This window comes from Ziziphus jujuba, chromosome 11 (genome assembly GCF_031755915.1).
Source record: "Ziziphus jujuba cultivar Dongzao chromosome 11, ASM3175591v1".
Taxonomy (NCBI): Eukaryota; Viridiplantae; Streptophyta; class Magnoliopsida; order Rosales; family Rhamnaceae; genus Ziziphus; species Ziziphus jujuba.
The window spans coordinates 9,854,505-9,873,635 of NC_083389.1; the positions used below are offsets into that span (position 1 = coordinate 9,854,505).

The following is a 19,131-nucleotide window of genomic DNA, read 5'->3' on the forward strand; positions in this document are numbered from 1 at the left end:
GAGGGTATGTGTTGGTTATCAACGGTTTTATCGGGAATTACCGAAAGTGTACAGTCATCGTATTTTTTTTGGAAAATTTGAGAAATTTTTAAGCAATTTTGGGATTTTCTCTCCTTAAGATCATTTTATAATCCATATGTTGCATGTTTTTTCATTTAACACACGTAAGGGGACTTGTGGAGCCCAAAAAATTGGTAAAATGTGATTGCCATAGGGGTTTTGGTAATTACCGACGAAACCTTTGGTAATTTTTCCAGAGAGTATATGTTGGTTACCGAGGATTTCATGGGGAATTACCGAAAGCCTACAGTCATCATAATTTTTTGGCCAATTTGAGAAATTTTTAAGCAATTTTGGGATTTTCTCTCCTTAAGATCATTTTATAATCCATATGTTGCATGTTTTTTCATTTAACACACGTATTGAGACTTGTGGGGCCAAAAAAATTGGTAAAATGTGATTGCCATAGGGGTTTCGGTAATTATCGACGAAACCTTCGGTAATTTTTGAATCAAAAACAAATTGAACATTGTCATATTTTAATGTCGTTTGATCACTTACTTTGTCAGAATTTATCATTAATAAGGCTACATTTAGCATGTTATTGGTTGGAACACACATGATTGAAGTTGCCGGATGGTATTGTGGTGATTCTTTTACGACGGTGCACAAATGTCAATTATCGACGATGCATCGGTCATTACCATTGTGCAGTAATATCATCCATGCAATAGTAAGAAACATACAAACAACTTAACCAAAAACTGAACACGGAATGATATGTTATCAAACATGCAATAGACTGCATCCGTCTGCTTTTTCAAGTTAAAAATCATAAATGTAAACGTAATTATGGCAAAAACTGATAAAATTGTAACTTTACAATACTATACCACGATGAATGTTGAACGTACATGAACAAGTGCTGTCAAAACTGATATAGTAACAAAGAGAAAATATTTAACCAAATAATACACAGACAATCATGTTTATCTAGCCAATGCATTGAAACTGCAAGTAAGATTTCAGTGTGTTCCAAGTATATATTTTTCTATAATATCAATTCAACTAAGTGAATTTGTTTTAGCTGCAAGATGAATGAGTGCTCGCTTAAGTGGTGCAAAGCTTCTTGTATATCTGCACAAAAGGACCGAGCTCGATCTCCCTATCAAGAAGCTGCTTGTGCAGATTTTCAGATTCCTCATCGGTTTTGTTCATTGCATCTGCAAACAAACACCAGTAAAATAAAAGTTAAAAGTAATTAAGATAAAGTAGCTTATTATCAAATTTGGCTTCTCTACATTAATTCTTTTATGTTTAAGCATAGCCACTAGGTACAAAACAATAGAATAAAACATGTGCTTGAACACAAAGAAACTACACAATGTAGATTTCCAACTATAAATTATCATATTCTATACCTTGAAGCCTTTGGAGAAGGGAAGCAGGGGAACCGAACCTCAACATTTCTTCCTTTTGTCTCTCAAGCTCATGTAGCTTCTCCTATGTAGCAGCCAACTCTGTTGTTCTAATAATTCTACACTGTGACCATACAAACAGGAGAAAATGTTTCACAATCAACACAATAAATTCGACACTACCTAAAGAAAGCAAGATAAATATTACCTGATTTCTGAGCTCCATAATGCATGGTTCATTTTCCAAGTTCTCCCCTGTGAGTTTAAATAAATTCAGGATCTGTTTCTCCATGCATAATTCAATTGTGCTTGATTGATATATATATAATTAAAAAAAAAAAAAAAAAGAACTAGCAGATTTCTCCATGCATAATCCAATTGTGCATGACTCATATAACAAAACCTAGTAGATAACAAGAAAAGAATAACTCACTAGATGCAGTGTTTCTTTGCGAATTTCATCTCTAAGCTGATAATTGTCAAGTTGCAAAAAAATATCTAGGAAAAATAATCAGAACATAGACTCAAGTATCACAATAGCGAAACTACTATATATTGGGAAGGCATAAACCACCATGCTCATTAATAAACCATATAAATCAAGCACAAAAGTCATTGTATTAGCACAATACCCAATATTCACTAACAAGCATTTTAAAAAGGGGTTGATGCATGCACTTTATGCACTTAAGTACTACAAACAGATTCCCAAATAAGAGAAAAAGCTTATGTACGTACATTATTTTGAATTTTAACTTGATCGAGCGAAAGTAAAAATTGATGATATGCATCCTTGTCAAACAAAAGCTTCCTTAACTCGTCAACACTAAAAAATATCCAATCAAAAACAAGAGAATGATAAATATTTATCAATAATGTTTAACCCAACTGCAATATAACATATCCAAATGAAACAAGAGAATGATAAATATCAATCAATAATGTGTAACCCAACTGCAAAATAACATATCAAAGCGTAAAACATTACAATAATCAAATGAAATATGAAGTTTATGACTTTTACAAAGATGACTAATATTTTCACAAATAGTAAAACAGATTATTTGTCAAGTAGGCTTTAGAAAAATAAAATTAAGTGACATAACAAATGTATAAGTAGAAATTAGTTTTCTCTTCATAACAGAAAGAGAAGGAAATAAGCAAGTGGTGATGATACTATTAGAACAGTTTGATAGAATACATGCTTGTCTAAAGATTAATTAACCCAGTTCCATAAAGTCATATGAGTAATCAATATAAAATTTAGTCATGAGCATGAGGAACCTCACGTCTTATCCTTCAAAACAGCAATTACACCAACAAGCCATACAATAGATGGTTTGACTAACAAAAAAATTTATATTATCAGAATTACCGAAAATTTGTATTATCATAATTTCTACACAAAATGACCAATAACCCCACTTCCTTTCTACACAAAATGACTAATAGAATATATTTGTATGTACTCTACTTTCACTCTATTACCTTCAATGCCCATCAAAAGACCTCAGATTTTCTTCTCGCAGAAGCAAGCAACCAAAGAAGCAAGGCATACCATAATTATTCATTCCAACCCATATCCCAAGTGGCATATCAAATACAGTCAAGCAATGAGTTGTATCAAACACCATTGCAAAGATCTTATATGACTTGACAGAAGATGCATATGACCAGACAATGTTCTATAGTTGGTTGTTTGAATCAAGTGTATACTTAAATTTGAAATTAGGGTATTTGTCCTAAATATTTCTACACATATACAAGTCTATGCTCTCATCTTCTGGGTCTAATTTCCTGAATGACTGAAAAAAGACCAAAAGTGCACAATACCAAAAGTGCTAATAATAAATCACAGTTTCTCTTATTTCCATGCCCTTAACAAAAATGGTGGGTTTTTGAAATTTTTTGAAAAAATACCCAATTCAAGTGAGAAATCGATGAGAAATTACAGATATTTAAAGAGATACCAGGGGACAAAGTAGCCCGAAATGGCCATGGTTTAAACAAAATGTTGGACAACAAAAGAGAAAAGAAGAGCAGGAAAGACAAGAAATGGGGAGGCAAGCAGAAAGTGTTATCTGTTTTTTTTTTTTTTTTTTCGTCATGAAACGAAAACTCACCCGAAATGCTTCTTTGTGTTGGAAGAATTACAGAAAAGGCCGAAGCTCGAAGAAGAAGAAGAAGACGAAGAACGCTTCTACGGGAGATGTTCATGGCAAGAACAACGGCCACAGCAGAAAACCTATAGTGCGCCTTAACAGTCAAAATCCAGTCCACAGATTCTTTCCGAGCCATCAATGAAGCACCATTCGAGCTCAAATCGCTGAAACAGACATGGGTCCCTTCCTCTTTAGGGATTAGAGAGTCAAGCTGATGATCTTCCCAGAATAAGTCATTTTCCCTCGCTCTTGAGTTTAAAGACTTTAAAAATTGCATTACCCATTACACAAACCATCTCTCTCCCAAGCTCTGTTCGGCATTCTGTCTCACTTTCTCTTCCTCTTTTCTTTGTGCTTCGTTCATGTCGTTCAGGTTAAGGGGAAAAATAGAATACACATACCCTTTTATTAATCTTTCTTTTGAAAGGATAATTTAAGAATATTGAAAAATAAAAGGGCAAAACAAAAAATATTGAAACCCAAGGGGTAAATTTCCGTAGAAGGTTTTCCATAGGGATATTGGGCCAAATTCCCCTTTACTTTTTCGCAAACTAAAAGCCCAAAACGCAATTCTCATAAAAAAAAAAAACTAAAAGCCCCAAACGTATTTCCCATACAGCTTTATGCAACAAATTTTTTTTTTAAGATTTTCTGAGAAAACATTCATTCACCAATACGCAAATGTTAGACTCTACCCTAGATACCAACCGCTTAGCCAATATTTACAATTTATGTAGTAAAAATTTTCGTAAAAGGGCAATTCGAAAGCTCCATAACAATAACTGCTATCATGTCTAACTATCCTTCTCAAACCGTCGTCCTTCAAATTTCTATTATTTTTCTGTGCAAGTTCTACACTAATCGAAGAAATCCGCCACTTCACCACTACAACCTCGTCTTATTCACACTGACTCAGTAACGACTAAAATTTCAGAGGTTTCATCAAAAAGTGACCTTTTATGGGACATACATGACATTCGCGACATGCATCATAATACAAGGAACTCCCATCAAAGCTTGAAAGAAACTCCCTTCCTTCTCTGGAAGGAGAATAATGAAATAGCCTACAATGTAAACCAAATCGGAACAATTTCCGAAGACACACCCTTTAAATATTCAAAAATGTTAAGAGTTATAAATAAATTACGAAGTAAGAGGAACCGATTAATCTTCTGCAGCACAAAAACAGATCACCATTGTTTTAGCATAAGACAGAAGCCCACTAAAATCTTTACGTAAACGTTTTTCTGGTGACGTTAAATACTACATAAAAAGAAAATCACAAACAAAATTCTCCTCTTGTTGAACCAAAACATTGTATCTCCAACAACTCAACGATTGGCCTTGGCAACCCTCTCAATCTCATCTTTCTTCTTGATGGCATAACTGCATACAAAAAGCCAGTTTTAGCTACAAATAGAACCAGCAGAATAACAAACGAAAATAAAAGGATAGCTTATAAAATAGTTTGTGATACTAATATAAATATAATAATTGAAAATAATCTTTAATATAAATACAATAATTGAAAATAATCTTTAATATAAATACAATAATTGAAAATAATCTTTGTTTATACCTGTTGGATGAACCCTTGGCAGCATTTATGAGTTCATCTGCCAAACATTCTGCAATTGTTTTGATGTTTCTAAAAGCAGCCTCACGAGCACCAGTGGTAAGGAGATAGATAGCCTGATTAACACGTCTCAAAGGGGAAATATCCACAGCCTGACGCCTGACCACACCAGCTGATCCAATACGAGTTGCATCTTCCCTTGGTCCACTGAATAATTCAGAAAGACAAAAAAACAAAGTATCAGAGATTGATATTAATTTAACAAGCGGCGAAGAAACCGGACGAAAATTTTTAAGACAAATGTTCTTACCACTTAAAATTACTCCTACCCACCAGTTAAAACTTAAAAACCCTTCTAAGTCACAAACAAACAGCTTTCAAATACCTGTTAACAACGGCATCAACAATGACTTGAATGGGGTTCAAATCAGTCAGCAAATGGATAATTTCCATAGCATGTTTGATAATCCTCACAGCCATGAGCTTCTTGCCATTGTTTCTCCCGTGCATCATCAGTGAGTTTGTAAGTCTCTCCACTATCGGACATTGGGATTTCCTGAACCTTTTGACAGAGTACCTCCCAGCAGTATGAGGAACATAGGTGGCATGCTTGGCCGGGACAACTCCAATGTAATCGGCCAAAGAGATGTCACTAACCTATGCAAATTCACAGTACAAAATTATAAATGCTCAATTTAAGAAACATAACATAACATAATAACTAGCATATGAGTTTGCAAACATGAAATTTCAGATAGTCGAGAAGAACCCTTTAAGAGTGCGTAAACATGGTAACTTAAAAACAACTTTTGAGCTAGTGAAATTCCATAACCAGAGATTTCATAGACCAAGAAAGCACAAGCGATTGCAGGAAATCAAAAAGGTCATTATAACATTAACAGTTTAGCCTAGAAAATGCTAAGGTTAAAATATCAATTTATTCTTGTATAGTAAAGAGAATCTTATTCCATAAACCCACATCAATAACAGGCAAAAAGCATAGAACTACATCGACATAAACATATATACATATATAAATATACAAACATGTAATTATAGATCCACGAGTGCATAACGAAAATCAGATAATTATTTTTACGAGATTTATGGGGAAGGGTAAATGATTCAGCCAAAGTTCGGTGACAAACAAAGACATGTATAAAAGGGAACGAGATCGAAACCTGGACTTCGTCGAAGCTCCATCTGTTGAAGAGCTTCACCTCAAAGTGAGGCTGAACTGAATCCGGAGCGATTCCAATTGCAGCAGCCATTCTCAGAGACTGAAAGAAGATACAGAAGACGAAACAGCAACGGAGGCCAAACGAACAAAGGGAAAGAAGGAGAGACACAGCGTCTGGGAGTGAGAGATGTAAACCCTAACTCTTCTGGCCCTTTTTATATCATGTGCAATTCACGTGTTTTTTTTTTTTTTTTTTAATAAAGAAAATTGTAACGTGGTTGATTTTCTTTTTTTTTTTTTTTTTTCCTCGTAAAGTGGGTGATTTTCCAAAAAGGAAATAAAACTAAGGGATAATTGTATTTTACTACGTTTTAAAATTATTGAATTTTATTTTGATTTTTAAAATTGATTTTATTACAGTTATAATATAGGTCCAATTTAATTAATATTAATGAATATCGTTAAATAGGAACGCTTGTGATCTTAAATTTGTTTTTTATATTTTCACATTTAAGTTAATTTATTTTTGATATTTTTACCTTTGGAAAACTCAAAAAGGAAAAAGTTTCGAGAGCCCAAAGAAATACAAGAGAGGCTAATCGAAGAGACAGAAGTCGATTTTGAATGCCTTGGGAGATAAAGGAGGCCGCAAACCCTTCTTCTATAGCTTTATATCCATGTGCAATTTCGTGGTTTTTGTTTTTTTTTTCTTTTAAGAAATATTACATTTAACATAGTTTATGTTTTGAGATAATTGACACCGTTAATTTTGAATTATATCTATATTTGCAGTTTAATTCTTGGCTTTTTTTTCCTTTGCATTTTAATTTTTAAACCTCATATTCTATTGCATTTTAGTTTTTAAATTAATATTTAATCTAATCTTTAACAGTTTTAAAATATGCAGTAATTTAATGTAACAATCGCGATTATTAATTTTTTTTTAATATAATTTTTTAAAATGTTTGAGATATGCAATATACTTAATCTTAATAGAAAGTAACAAAATTAGAAAATCAAACAACTGCATAAAATTTTTGCATCATACATTAAATATATTAGACATCTTAAAACTACTAGAAAATAAATAAAAAATAGTTTAAAAATTAAAGTGCATTAAAAACTATAATTTAAAGCCCAAAGTATAAACAAATTTTCAAGGATCCAAATTAATATTATTCATCAACTAATGAAGGCTATACTTAATTTGTAATCCATTATTAAGCATCTCAAATTATTTATTTTATTTGATAATCATTTATAGATGAAGTTGTTTGGTAAGTTCGTACGAATTGCATCTTATTTTTATCTATTATTATTAGATACGAATTGCATCTTATTTTTATCTATTATCATTATATATATTTTTTATTTTTATATTTATCTTGAGGTTGACGACGAAAGAGCTATAGAGAGAAGAAGAACGGAGAGAGACAGCGATTTTAGTGCATGTTTGGCAGATTTTTTTTTTTTTTTTGTTTAAAAATTCTATTTAAAGGTCAAAAAATTTTTTGTTAAAAGATAAAAATATTTAATAAAAATTAACAAGTATTTGTTGATAAAATAATAATTTTTTAAATTGTTTTATAAAAGCTTAAATTTTATATTTAAAAAAAATTAATTTTTTAATTTATATGAAAATTCAATAAGCATTAATGAACATTTAATACAGTTTATTATATAATCAAATATTTATTAATTTTTTAATATTTTTTTTTCAAAAAAATTTATTATACAAAACTCTACAGACTAAAGTTATATTTTTTTCAACTATACCAAACGGATTTTAGAATGTTTTGGGATGACAGGTTTAATTTTTGTTGGATTTTATATCCGTGCAATTCAGGTGGTTTTGTTAAAAAAAAAAAAATGCAACCTGGTTTATTTTTCAAAAAGAAAATAAAATTAATGATAATTGTAAATATCTACTATTTGTTGCAAAAGTTGAAATCCAAAAGCTATAATAATGATTAAGTTCATATAAATATAATACTACAACTCCAATTCACGTTAATAGTTCTGGACCCAAAAAAATGCAAGTTAAAGTTGGAGTGATCAAATTAGAAAACATGATGTCTGTGGGTAAAATCAGGATAAATAACCACACTTTTGGATCCTTGTTTGTTTCTTTCACACAAAAAGTAATTTCAAATCATACAACTAATCAGCAGCTCTTAAGATAAAAGTAAATTTACCAGCAGCAACCATGTAAAAGCCTAGCAACTTACTTGCGGTCTCCCTCAACATCTGGAAGATCTTTTGTTATAGCAATCACCAGAGCAAACAATGTCACAAAAGTAGCAATAAAAGCCACTGGTGCACTGCCAGGTAGAGTTTGAAATCAAACATGAGATACTCTCTAAATATTATGAACACGTATAAACTCAGCTCAAATATCAAAAGTTAAAATTAAAGTTATATTCCGAACTACAGAATTGGATCCTCTACATCATAGGATCATCATCTATTTACCCAGGAATGGTGGTGTTCACGTGTGATATTTTGGAAACACATAACCATCCTCAGCCAGACAGTAATTACAATGTAGGACCAGGAAAAACATAGTAAATGTCATATTCAACGCTGGATAACTGAGAACTCATCGTTCATGAAGGGCATCCATAACACAAGGACAATGGTCTCAAGACCAAAACAGAGAACAACTTGCTTTACCATTTTATATTTATCTTCTGTTCAGCTACAGGGGTCGATTTTGCTATACACACGGCTTCTGATCAAGCCTATAATCATAATGCATTGATTGTTGACTGACTTCAGATCTTCAGACAAATGAATCAGAGAAATTGTTGTTACCTTTCTTGGGTCAAATACATTATAACATTTGACCACCAAAAAAACAAACATTATAAAAAACTCAACTGTTATTTTGTTAATTTTTAAAACATAAGTTGGGTGGATCAACGGTTAATGCTTATGTATGATGCTATGGTTTGATCTGATTCAACAACATCACTAATCAATATCACAAAATTTCTAATCCACCTCCACTCAAATGCAAGACCAAGGGCAGCTCTCGTGGCATAATATACAGCAAAGTTGAGAAGGAATCCCTGTACCTGCAAAAGTTATTTTTGTTAGTCCTTAATTCAGATACAACAGTTTCTAAAGTGACAAGCTAATTTATTTTATTACTTTAACTTCAGAAATCATTACCTCATTTAATATGGTATATTCAATGTTCAGAGATCTATGAGAATAAACCGATAAAGCAAATAACAAGAAAAGGAAACTGACTCCTGGAAATTTTATTTTTTTTGGATTCCACAATAAAGTAATTCAATTTTGTCTGACTTACAGAGTCCCTATTTCTCAATTTTAATTGACATGTCACTAATTTTCTAACGAGCTAAGGTCATGAAAACAACCAAGGAAAAATAACAATACCGTAGCAATTATAAGAAACGCAGCAACAGGAAATCTCTTCATTCTAAATGGAGGATCAGAATAGATGGTACCAAGGAAGAGACCAGGAGTATAGAGAGAAGTAATAAATGGCCCAAAATTTAATCCAACAGTCAACAGGCCAGTCACTGCAAAAAATATCACCAAGAACCATGCCGATTTAACTGAGAGATCCCCTGCAGCTCTAGGTAAATAAGGTTTATTTACCCTGCAAATGCAACAAAAAATAGGGAAAGTAAGTTCAAAGAAGTTTACATGCATCAACTTCCATAAACAATGGCCAAAGATCAAAAGAAATTTAGATGACAACACTCAGAAATCAAAATGAAATTCTTTTCGGTTTACATGGACAATTAAGAATTTGATAAGTGGATCCAGTTGAAACGAAATTTGATGCAACTATAATAATGATGTTGGGAAAATATCATAGATGAATATATGTAAATACATGTGGACAATTTAATACAAAATAAATACAAAATAAATAAAGCATTTTAGAATCTGTAGGTCTTGGAAATTGATCTACTTTCTAGAAAGGTTGACCGAGGCCTGTGTGATACCACAGTGTTCTTAAGATGTTTTACGCCCACCGATGCAGGAGTTTTGTAGCGAACGTCTCCCAGGATACAACGGCTGCAAAAGTTTTCAGATTCAGCACCTCTAAAGCTTTCCTCTTTGAACTCTCTGTGTATCTTTATTTTACCACTATTTTTTTTTTCTGTATTTCCTTCCAAAAATTAAAATTGAAAAGAACGTTGCAGTGCGTGTAACCTTCAAACTCTACCCAAGGAATTATTCTCCCGTAAAACGCTCTCCCACTATTATCAAAAATATTATTTTATTTAAATAAATAAATAAAAAATATTATATCAAAACTCAACAACCGAAAACCTAAATCATTCACACTTGTGGGCCTAGGCCCAACTCTAACAATCCCCCACATGAATAATTTGATTTAAAAATACAAACATGACTCTAGTGGTAAAGCTCTACAGTCGGAACCTGCATAGGATAGGTAGATGTTACTCTTTGAACCTTCCCTTGGTAGACTACATTTTCTTTACTGACTTATGGTAGAAGCGATATCTTTGAACTATTTTGTTTTTTGTGTAAATGACAACATAGCCCACACATGATTCCTTCTTGATACACTTCAGTTCTCACTGTTGTGTTCATTTTGGCCCTGAACACCTCCCTGGTTCTGTGAGAGTTTCTAAAGAATTGTGCCCTAAACAATTCTCCTTTGAAGCGGCCACTCTTCTCTCTCACATAGGTGATTCCTATTTCTTTTATAATCAGCATACCTATGCATAGATTACTAAACACACGCTTATATGAATCGTTAAAAGCATACTTTTATGCTTAACCTTTTTTTATCACTGTTTCATCATAGGAATGGGCAGAGGATTAACCACCCACAGTGATCTATACTAGTCTTTACAATTGAGTTGTCCCATTGAACCTAGATCTTGGGATCTCCAGTCAACTAGGTTGGGTTTCCATTGTATTGACTTTATTCACGGGCTTCAATCCCATTCCCCTCGATGACTTCTCAACTAGTTCTCTATTTAACCCTTTGGTTAGCGGATCCGCAATGTTATCTTTTGACTTTACATAGTCTATTGAGATAACTCCAGTTGAGATTAATTGTCTAATGGAATTGTGTCTACGACGAATGTGTCTAGACTTTCCATTATACATAATATTCTGTGCCCTGCCAATCGCAGATTGACTATTACAATGTAAACTTATTGCTGGCACAGGTTTAGGCCACCTCGGAATGTCCTCTAAAAATTGGCGTAGCCATTCTGCCTCTTCATGACATTTATCTAGAGCAATAAACTCGGATTCCATAGTGGATCGAGCTATCACAGTTTGTTTCGAGGACTTCCATGTCACAGCTGCACCTGCTAATGTGAATACATAGCCACTAGTGGATTTTGAATCCTTTATATCTGATATCCAATTTGCATCACTGTATCCTTCTAATACAGCAGGATATCTTGTATAGTGCAGTCCGTATTCACGAGTATATCGTAGACATCTTAGTACTCTAACGATCCCTTTCCAATGATCTTCATTTGGATTACTGGTGTATCTACTTAGTCTACTTATTGCGTAGGCTAAGTCTGGTCTGGTACAACTCATCAAGTACATCAGACTTCCAATCACCCTAGCATATTCTAATTGAGATACACATTCTCCTTTATTTTTGGATAAGCGTAAACTCATATCTATGGGTGTTCTGGCTATACTAGTATCATCATTAGTAAACTTAGCCAGTATTTTATCTACATAATGAGTTTGACTAAGAATGATTCCATTCGAAGTTCTCGTGATTTTCATATCTAAAATCACATCTGCAAGCCCCATATCTTTCATGTCAAATTTAGAATTTAACATGGCTTTTGTAGTTCGGACCATATTGTCGTCACTACCTACTATGAGTATGTCATCTACATACAAACATAGAATAACATATCCATTCTCTGTATCTTTTACATAGATACACTTGTCACATTCATTTATTTTGAATCCATCTTTTAGCATGGCATTATCAAATTTTTGATACCATTGCTTTGGAGCTTGTTTAAGTCCATATAAGGACTTTACCAATCTACAAACTTTCATTTCTTGTCCTGGAGCAGTAAAACCCTCAGGTTTCTCTATGTAGATCTCTTCCTCTAGATCTCCATTCAGAAAGACTGTTTTCACATCCATTTGATGTACTGCAAGATCCCGCAATGCTGCGATTGCCAGTACCATCCTTATGGAATTTATCCTCGTTACTGGAGAACAAGTGTCAAAATAATCAAGGCCTTCCTTTTGCTTGTATCCCTTAATTACAAGCCTTGCCTTGTATTTATCTATTGTTCCATCTGCTTTCATCTTTCTTTTAAAAATCTATTTGTAACCCAAAGGTTTACAACCTGGAGGAAGATCTACCAACTCCCAAGTGTGATTCTGCAGAATGGAATCAATTTCATTTTTAACCGCTTCTTTCCATAAATTCCCTTCAGGAGAATTTATGGCCTCTTGGAAGCTTTGAGGTTCACTTTCTAGCATATAAGTAAGAAAATTCGGACCGTAGGAATTTTCAGTTCTTACTCTCTTGCTACGTCTAAGCTCAACTTCAGTTTCTTGTTCTTGATCACTATCATGATTATCATCATAAATAGTATCATAAGTTCGTTTAGACGTACTCAGTCCTTCTTCCACTTTATATGGAAAAATATATTCGAAAAATGATGCATTTCTCGATTCCATTATTGTGTTCTTGTGTATATCAGAAATTTCTGACCTATACACAAGAAACCGATATGCATTACTATTCTGTGCATATCCTATGAAGATGCAATCAACAGTTTTGGGACCTATCTTCACCTTCTTAGGTGTAGGTACTACTACTTTAGCTAAACACCCTTCCATACCTCATAAGGTGTCTTTACCTTATCTTTTCGGGGCCCCTTATTTAAAAGGTCATTTGCCGACAAAATGACTTCCCCCCACAAGTTCTGAGGTACTCCAGAACTTATCAACATTGCATTCATCATTTCTTTCAAGATTCTATTTTTCCGTTCAGCCACACAATTTGATTGTGGCGAATATAGTGGAGTAAGTTCATGTATTATGCCATGTTGAGCACAATACTCTCCGAAAGGAATTACATACTCTCCACCACGATCACTTCTGATCACTTTAACTTTCCTGTTGAGTTGATTCTCAACTTCCATTTTATAGAGAATAAATTTCTCTATAGCCTCATCCTTGCTTTTAAGCAAGTATACATAGCAATATTTCGTGCTATCATCAATAAAGGTGATAAAATACTTATTACCACCTCTAGTCGGTGCGAATTTTAAATCACATATATCACTATGTATTAAATCCAAAGGTTCGTTATTTCTATCAATTGTTTGATATGATGACCTCGTTAATTTTGCTTCCACACAAGTTTCACAATTATAATTGGAATCAATTTCAAATGTGGGAATATGATTTAAGTTAATTAATCTCCGCAGAGAATTAAAATTAACATGTCCTAGTCTACCATGCCATAAAATGGAAGACTCAAGCAAGTAAACAGAAGAACTACTAGCTTTATTCATTTCTTTAGGCTTTACAGTCATTACATCCAGCTTAAATAAACCATTGACTACATAGCCCTTTCCCACAAACATCCCAAATTTAGATAAAATAACATTGTCTGACTCAAACACTAAGCGAAAACCATGTTTACTCAGCAGCGATCCAGATACCAGATTCTTGCGAATGTCTGGAACATACAATACATTATTCAGAGTCAGCTCTTTCTCTGAGGTCATCTTCAGGATTACTTTGCCCTCACCTTGGATTTCTGAGGTAGCGGAGTTACCCATAAATAGCTTCTCCCCATTCTTCTTTGGTTCAAAGGAAGTGAACATACTCCTATCCGAACACACGTGGTGGGTCGCACCAGTATCTATCCACCACTCTCTAGGATTAGATCCCACCAAGTTCACCTCAGATATCACAGCACTTAGGTCAATATCGTCAACCTCTTTAGTGATGTCCTCCATCACTTGTGCCTGGTTCCTCTTTCTTTTTGGCAGCCAACATTCAGTAGCTCTGTGACCCATCTTGTCACAGTTGAAGCACCTGCCTTGAAATTTGGCCTTCTTGGAGATTCCTCCTTTTGGCCCTAGCTTAGAAGCTTTTCCAATTTGCTTCTTATTCTTGGAGCCCTAACCATGCTCCACAACATTAGCCTTCAACATGGTCTTCGAAATTCTCTTCTCAGACTTCCTGTTGTCATCTTCTATGTGAAGCTTGCTAATAAGAGCCTCCATATCCATCTCCTTTCTATTGTGCTTCAGATAATTCCTGAAGTCACTCCAACTCGAAGGTAGTTTCTCAATCATGCAGGCCACTTGCAATGCTTCATTCATTATCATCCCTTCAGCAAGCATTTCATGAATCAGCACTTGCAACTCATGTACTTGATTCATTATTGGCTTTGCATCCACCATCATGTAATCCAAGAATCGGCTTGTAATAAACTTTCCTGAACCCGCATTCTCGGTCTTGTACTTTCGGTCCAGTGTTTCCCACAGCTCCTTTTCTGATTTCGTGCCACAGTATACACCATACAGGGCATCAGACAGGCCATTCAGGACATAATTCCAACATAAGTAATCAGAATTATTCCATGCATCCACCGCCATGAGAGTCTCCTTATCACTCTTTTCATTACTGGGTGGTGCATCTTCAGTTAAGTACCGCGCAAGTCCCAGGGTGGTAAAATAAAATAGCATCTTCTGCTGCCATCTTTTGAAGTTTGCTCCATTAAACTTCTCAGGTTTCTCTGCATGACTAGCAGAAGGAGGCATCTGAATTCCAGAAGTCTGAGTGGGCACAATCCTGTTGTCTCCACTTGCCATTTCTGTAACATCGCAAAATAGAAATCAATTAGTTGTTATTTTCTATATTAACAAACTAATTATATGCAATTTCCATAAGGAAAACACACACAAAATGATTTTTAGGGTTTCTGAATACACCACAAAAATTACTGTATACACCCCAAAAATACTATTCACAGTCACTATTCATCGATACTGTTCATGCAACGTGTCACCATGCTGACGTGGCACACTTGCCACGTCATCAGGTCGCTGACGTGGTGCCCCGCCACGTGATCATCCTGGTGACGTGTCATCGCCACGTCATAACCATGCTGACGTGTCCCCAGGCCACGTCATCACATTGATGACGTGGATATGCCATGTGGCGATCCTATTGGTACTATTTACGACACGTGTCGTTACTAGAGACAGACACGTGTAACCTGTAGCAGGTCGACACGTGGACTGTCCAGAACATGAAACGTGGCCGTCCTATAAGGAGACACGTGTTGTCTGTGTCAGGTCGACACGTGTTCCACCCGTTGGGCGACACGTGGCTCATTGTTTTGGCGACACGTGGTAAGCCCATTTGCCATTGGACCGGTTCTATTGGGCCTTGATCTTAATCGGGCCTAGTCTGGGTTTAGAACTGGGCCTGATCCAATTACATTAGAAAAACTGGCCCAGCCTTTCAGATACAGCCCAAATCCTATTTCTTTTCTTCTTCAACCTTCAACCGGGTCATTTTGACCCGGTTTCTCAGGTAAACCGGGTCATACGACCCAGCAACAATTTTCCTTCTCTTTTCCAGTCACCAAGTGGCCAAAAAATTACCAAAAATACACCAAAATGTTTAAAAATTTATAGGCAATTCAATTTTGGAAAGATTTTTGATCAAAAATAAAAAATTAATAATTACCCATAGATTTTTTTTTATACCCACGGGTTTAATAAATTTTTTTTTTTCTTCTCTTGTTTCAACGATAAAACACACATGGAAATATTTAATCAATATATATATATAAGCATAAAAATGCAATATATACATAGTAAACAATAACATAATAAACAACTTAAATTTCCACATTATATTTACATATATAAAAATTAATAAAACGTCTTAAGATTGTTGGGAAAATATCATAGATGAATATATGTAAATACATGTGGACAATTTAATACAAAATAAATAAAAATAAATACAAAATAAATAAAGCATTTTAGAACCTGTAGGTCTTTGAAATTGATTTACTTTCTAGAAAGGTTGATCGAGGCCTGTGTGATACCACAGTGTCCTTAAGACGTTTTAAGCCCACCGGTGCAGGAGTTTTGTAGCGAATGTCTCCCAGGATACAACGGCTGCAAAAGTTTTCAGATTCAGCACCTCTGAAGCTTTCCTCTTCGAATTCTCTGTGTATCTTCACTTTACTACTATTTTTTTTTTCTGTATTTCCTTCCAAAAATTAAAATTGAAAAGAACGTTGTAGTGCGTGTAACCTTCAAATTCTCCCCAAGGAGTTATTCTCCCGTAAAACTCTCTCTCACTATTATCAAAAATATTATTTTATTTAAATAAGTAAATAAAAAATATTATATCAAAACTCAACAATCGAAAACCTAAATCATTCACATTTGTGGACCTAAGTCCGACTCTAACAAATGATGATGATGACGATAATATTACAAGTACTATTAGCAATAATAATAAGACAATAAACAAGACAATTTGTCTATACTTTTTTCTTTTTCTTCAACTATGGTGAACAAGGCATGGTGCCAGGTGCTAAACCACAAAAAAGGCATCAGAAGCCCAGTTATGTTTTCGGACTGTTACAATTCTGAGGCAGTTGAAGAATTGGTTCCTAAAATGTTTATACAAGTAACAGAACGATTCGTATATATGCGTGCAGCGTACTTGTATCGTAAATCTTATTGATGCCAACAGTATAACCATTGCCACATATTAGAGCAAAGAGACCAGAGAATGCCTTAAACAGCAGAGACCACTTTATCAAATTTGAGTTCTCAATCAATGCTCTTGCCACCAAAGCACTGTAGACAAAAGAACAAAAATAAAACATATGAATATGGCAAAACATATAGTCAGCGTGACTTCAAAAGATTGAGTTGTTTTGCAGTGTCAATTAGTGTTATATAATAATCACTTACAATGATCCCAGAGCTGTTCCGCGTATCGTATGGGGCCTTTAAAAGATCTCCAGAAAGCATCTTTAAGATTTGAAACTTTGTTCAGTAGTGGATAAGATCCAGCAGCCCCTACATGGCGAATGGCAGGAAAGCATTGGAGGACATGAAATTCTACCAGACAGGAGATTTTATCCGTTAATCACCAATGATATATTTTTTCGGTTCTGTTTCTTTTCTTTTAAGCTCTAATTTCTCAATCATCATCTAGTATTTATTTTCGTTGCAAACAGACAACCAGATATCGACCCATTAAGCAAAGCAACAATATTTTGAAAATATGAAGCATACGCGGATGTAATTGTTCCTCCGGTGGCTATTTGACAGAGGAGGAGCTGAGCAACTTTGCCTGTGACTGTAGAAACCAACTGGGTGGGAGGTGGAGAATTTAGAGAAAGAAAAGGAGGATTTGATTGGGGGCTTAATGGGTAGCTTAGTTTGATGATGAGAGGAAGCTCTGCAATGGGAGATTGTAGTTGGAAATCCAAGGGAAGTGGAGGGAGAGAATGAGAGCTCCATGCGGGAGGGAAAAACAGGAGTAAAACTTTGTTGTGGTGGCTGTTAAACGAGGAGGTTGGATAGGGACTACGACACGAAATTCGGGGGCAAACAAAAACACAGTGCTTCAGTTCTTCATTTCTTTGCAGGAGGTAGAACCGGAATAATCAACAACACGCCCTTTTCTGAAAAAAGATACAACAAAAGTAATAAAAAAAGGAAAATATAAACAAAGTTGGAGATGCGGGGTATCGAACCCCGTACCTCTCGCATGCAAAGCGAGCGCTTTACCGTTTGAGCTACATCCCCAATGTTGGGAAATATAAGCCTTAAATACACAAAAATTGTAAGCAACTTTAACAGCAACACCTTGAACTATGTCAAAAAAAAAAAAAAATAATAATAATATTTAAATAATTTTATAAAATATTGGAAAATTGTAAATTCCCGTCCTTATTCCACTCCCAAAAACTTAAAAAAGTCATGGGAATAGGATAAGAAAAAAACCAGGAATGAGATTTAAAAAACTGATCCGCCCTGTTTACATTCCTATCATTATATTTATTTGTAAAATATGGTGTGCAAATTGTAATATAGGGAATATTACAAAGATATTATAGTTTCGTTGCATGTTGTAACAATAATAAACCTTTTCACTGAAAAAAAACTATGAACCTGATTTATTGAATAATGCTGTGAGAAAAATATTTTAACTTCAACACTTTTTTTTCAATAAAATTTAACTTTATATATATATATATATATATATATATATATATATAATAAATAAATACTGATAGGGTCATCAAATTTTATTTATCATATGCATGAGATAAATAGTTGACCAAAAAACTATATTTTAAATTTGTTAAAAGTTAATCCAATAATATTATGTCCTATTATTTATTACACAAAATTGGATAACTATTGCATTTTCGATTAAAAAAAAAATTATAACATTACAAATTGGGGGAAGGTGGATTTCACATAAATCAAATTTTGAATTCAAGATGTAAAGTATAATCTTAATGTTTTTCTATCACGATCAATATGTATTCTCAATCATAAAAGTTTTTATTACTAGGTAAAAATCTACAACTACAGAGTTTATAACTCCATAAATTAATATTTTGCAACAATTCAAAAATCATATAAAGTTGAAAATTTATACCATAAAAGGATGTATTCTAAAAAGATTAATTTTTTATTTTTAGTGAAGCACACATAAATGTCCTAATTTACACTGAACTTATAATTAAAAAAGAAAAAAAAACAGAATGTGCAT

The 19,131-nt window shown here is 33.9% G+C and overlaps 2 protein-coding genes, 1 non-coding gene and 1 pseudogene across 3 annotated transcripts; all 4 read right to left on the reverse strand.

The window, feature by feature from the left end:
• Nucleotides 1-816: 816 nt before the first annotated feature.
• On the reverse strand, nt 817-4,505 carry LOC107432299 (vacuolar protein-sorting-associated protein 37 homolog 1-like; annotated as a pseudogene).
• Nucleotides 4,506-4,652: 147 nt separating this feature from the next.
• Nucleotides 4,653-6,528, reverse strand: LOC125419480 (small ribosomal subunit protein uS7). Its single transcript, XM_016043410.4, has 4 exons — nt 6,338-6,528; nt 5,542-5,813; nt 5,160-5,363; nt 4,653-4,966 (listed from the first exon to the last, which is right to left on the reverse strand). The coding sequence occupies exons 1-4, from the start codon at nt 6,425-6,427 to the stop codon at nt 4,912-4,914; spliced, it is 621 nt and encodes a 206-aa protein (XP_015898896.1). The 5' UTR covers nt 6,428-6,528; the 3' UTR covers nt 4,653-4,911.
• A 1,871-nt stretch (nt 6,529-8,399) lies between these two features.
• On the reverse strand, nt 8,400-10,078 carry LOC132799977 (homogentisate solanesyltransferase, chloroplastic-like). Its single transcript, XM_060812799.1, has 3 exons — nt 9,742-10,078; nt 9,340-9,413; nt 8,400-8,657 (listed from the first exon to the last, which is right to left on the reverse strand). Exons 1-3 carry the CDS (start codon nt 10,018-10,020, stop codon nt 8,561-8,563), a joined length of 450 nt encoding a protein of 149 aa, XP_060668782.1. The 5' UTR covers nt 10,021-10,078; the 3' UTR covers nt 8,400-8,560.
• An 8,004-nt stretch (nt 10,079-18,082) lies between these two features.
• On the reverse strand, nt 18,083-18,155 carry TRNAA-UGC (transfer RNA alanine (anticodon UGC)). The gene has a single exon. It is a non-coding gene; the product is annotated as a tRNA-Ala (tRNA).
• Between the last annotated feature and the right edge of the window lie 976 nt (nt 18,156-19,131).

Coding starts and splice junctions, on each gene's coding strand:
- LOC132799977 (XM_060812799.1), bottom strand. CDS start 10,020: ATGCATGTAAACTTCTTTGAACTTACTTTCCCTATTTTTTGTTGCATT. Junction 9,414..9,741: donor CGTTTCTTATAATTGCTACG/GTATTGTTATTT, acceptor TAACTTTTGCAG/GTACAGGGATTCCTTCTCAA. Junction 8,658..9,339: donor GGTCTTGCATTTGAGTGGAG/GTGGATTAGAAA, acceptor TCTACCTGGCAG/TGCACCAGTGGCTTTTATTG.
- LOC125419480 (XM_016043410.4), bottom strand. CDS start 6,427: ATGGCTGCTGCAATTGGAATCGCTCCGGATTCAGTTCAGCCTCACTTT. Junction 5,814..6,337: donor GGAGCTTCGACGAAGTCCAG/GTTTCGATCTCG, acceptor GAATTTGCATAG/GTTAGTGACATCTCTTTGGC. Junction 5,364..5,541: donor GTTGATGCCGTTGTTAACAG/GTATTTGAAAGC, acceptor TGAATTATTCAG/TGGACCAAGGGAAGATGCAA.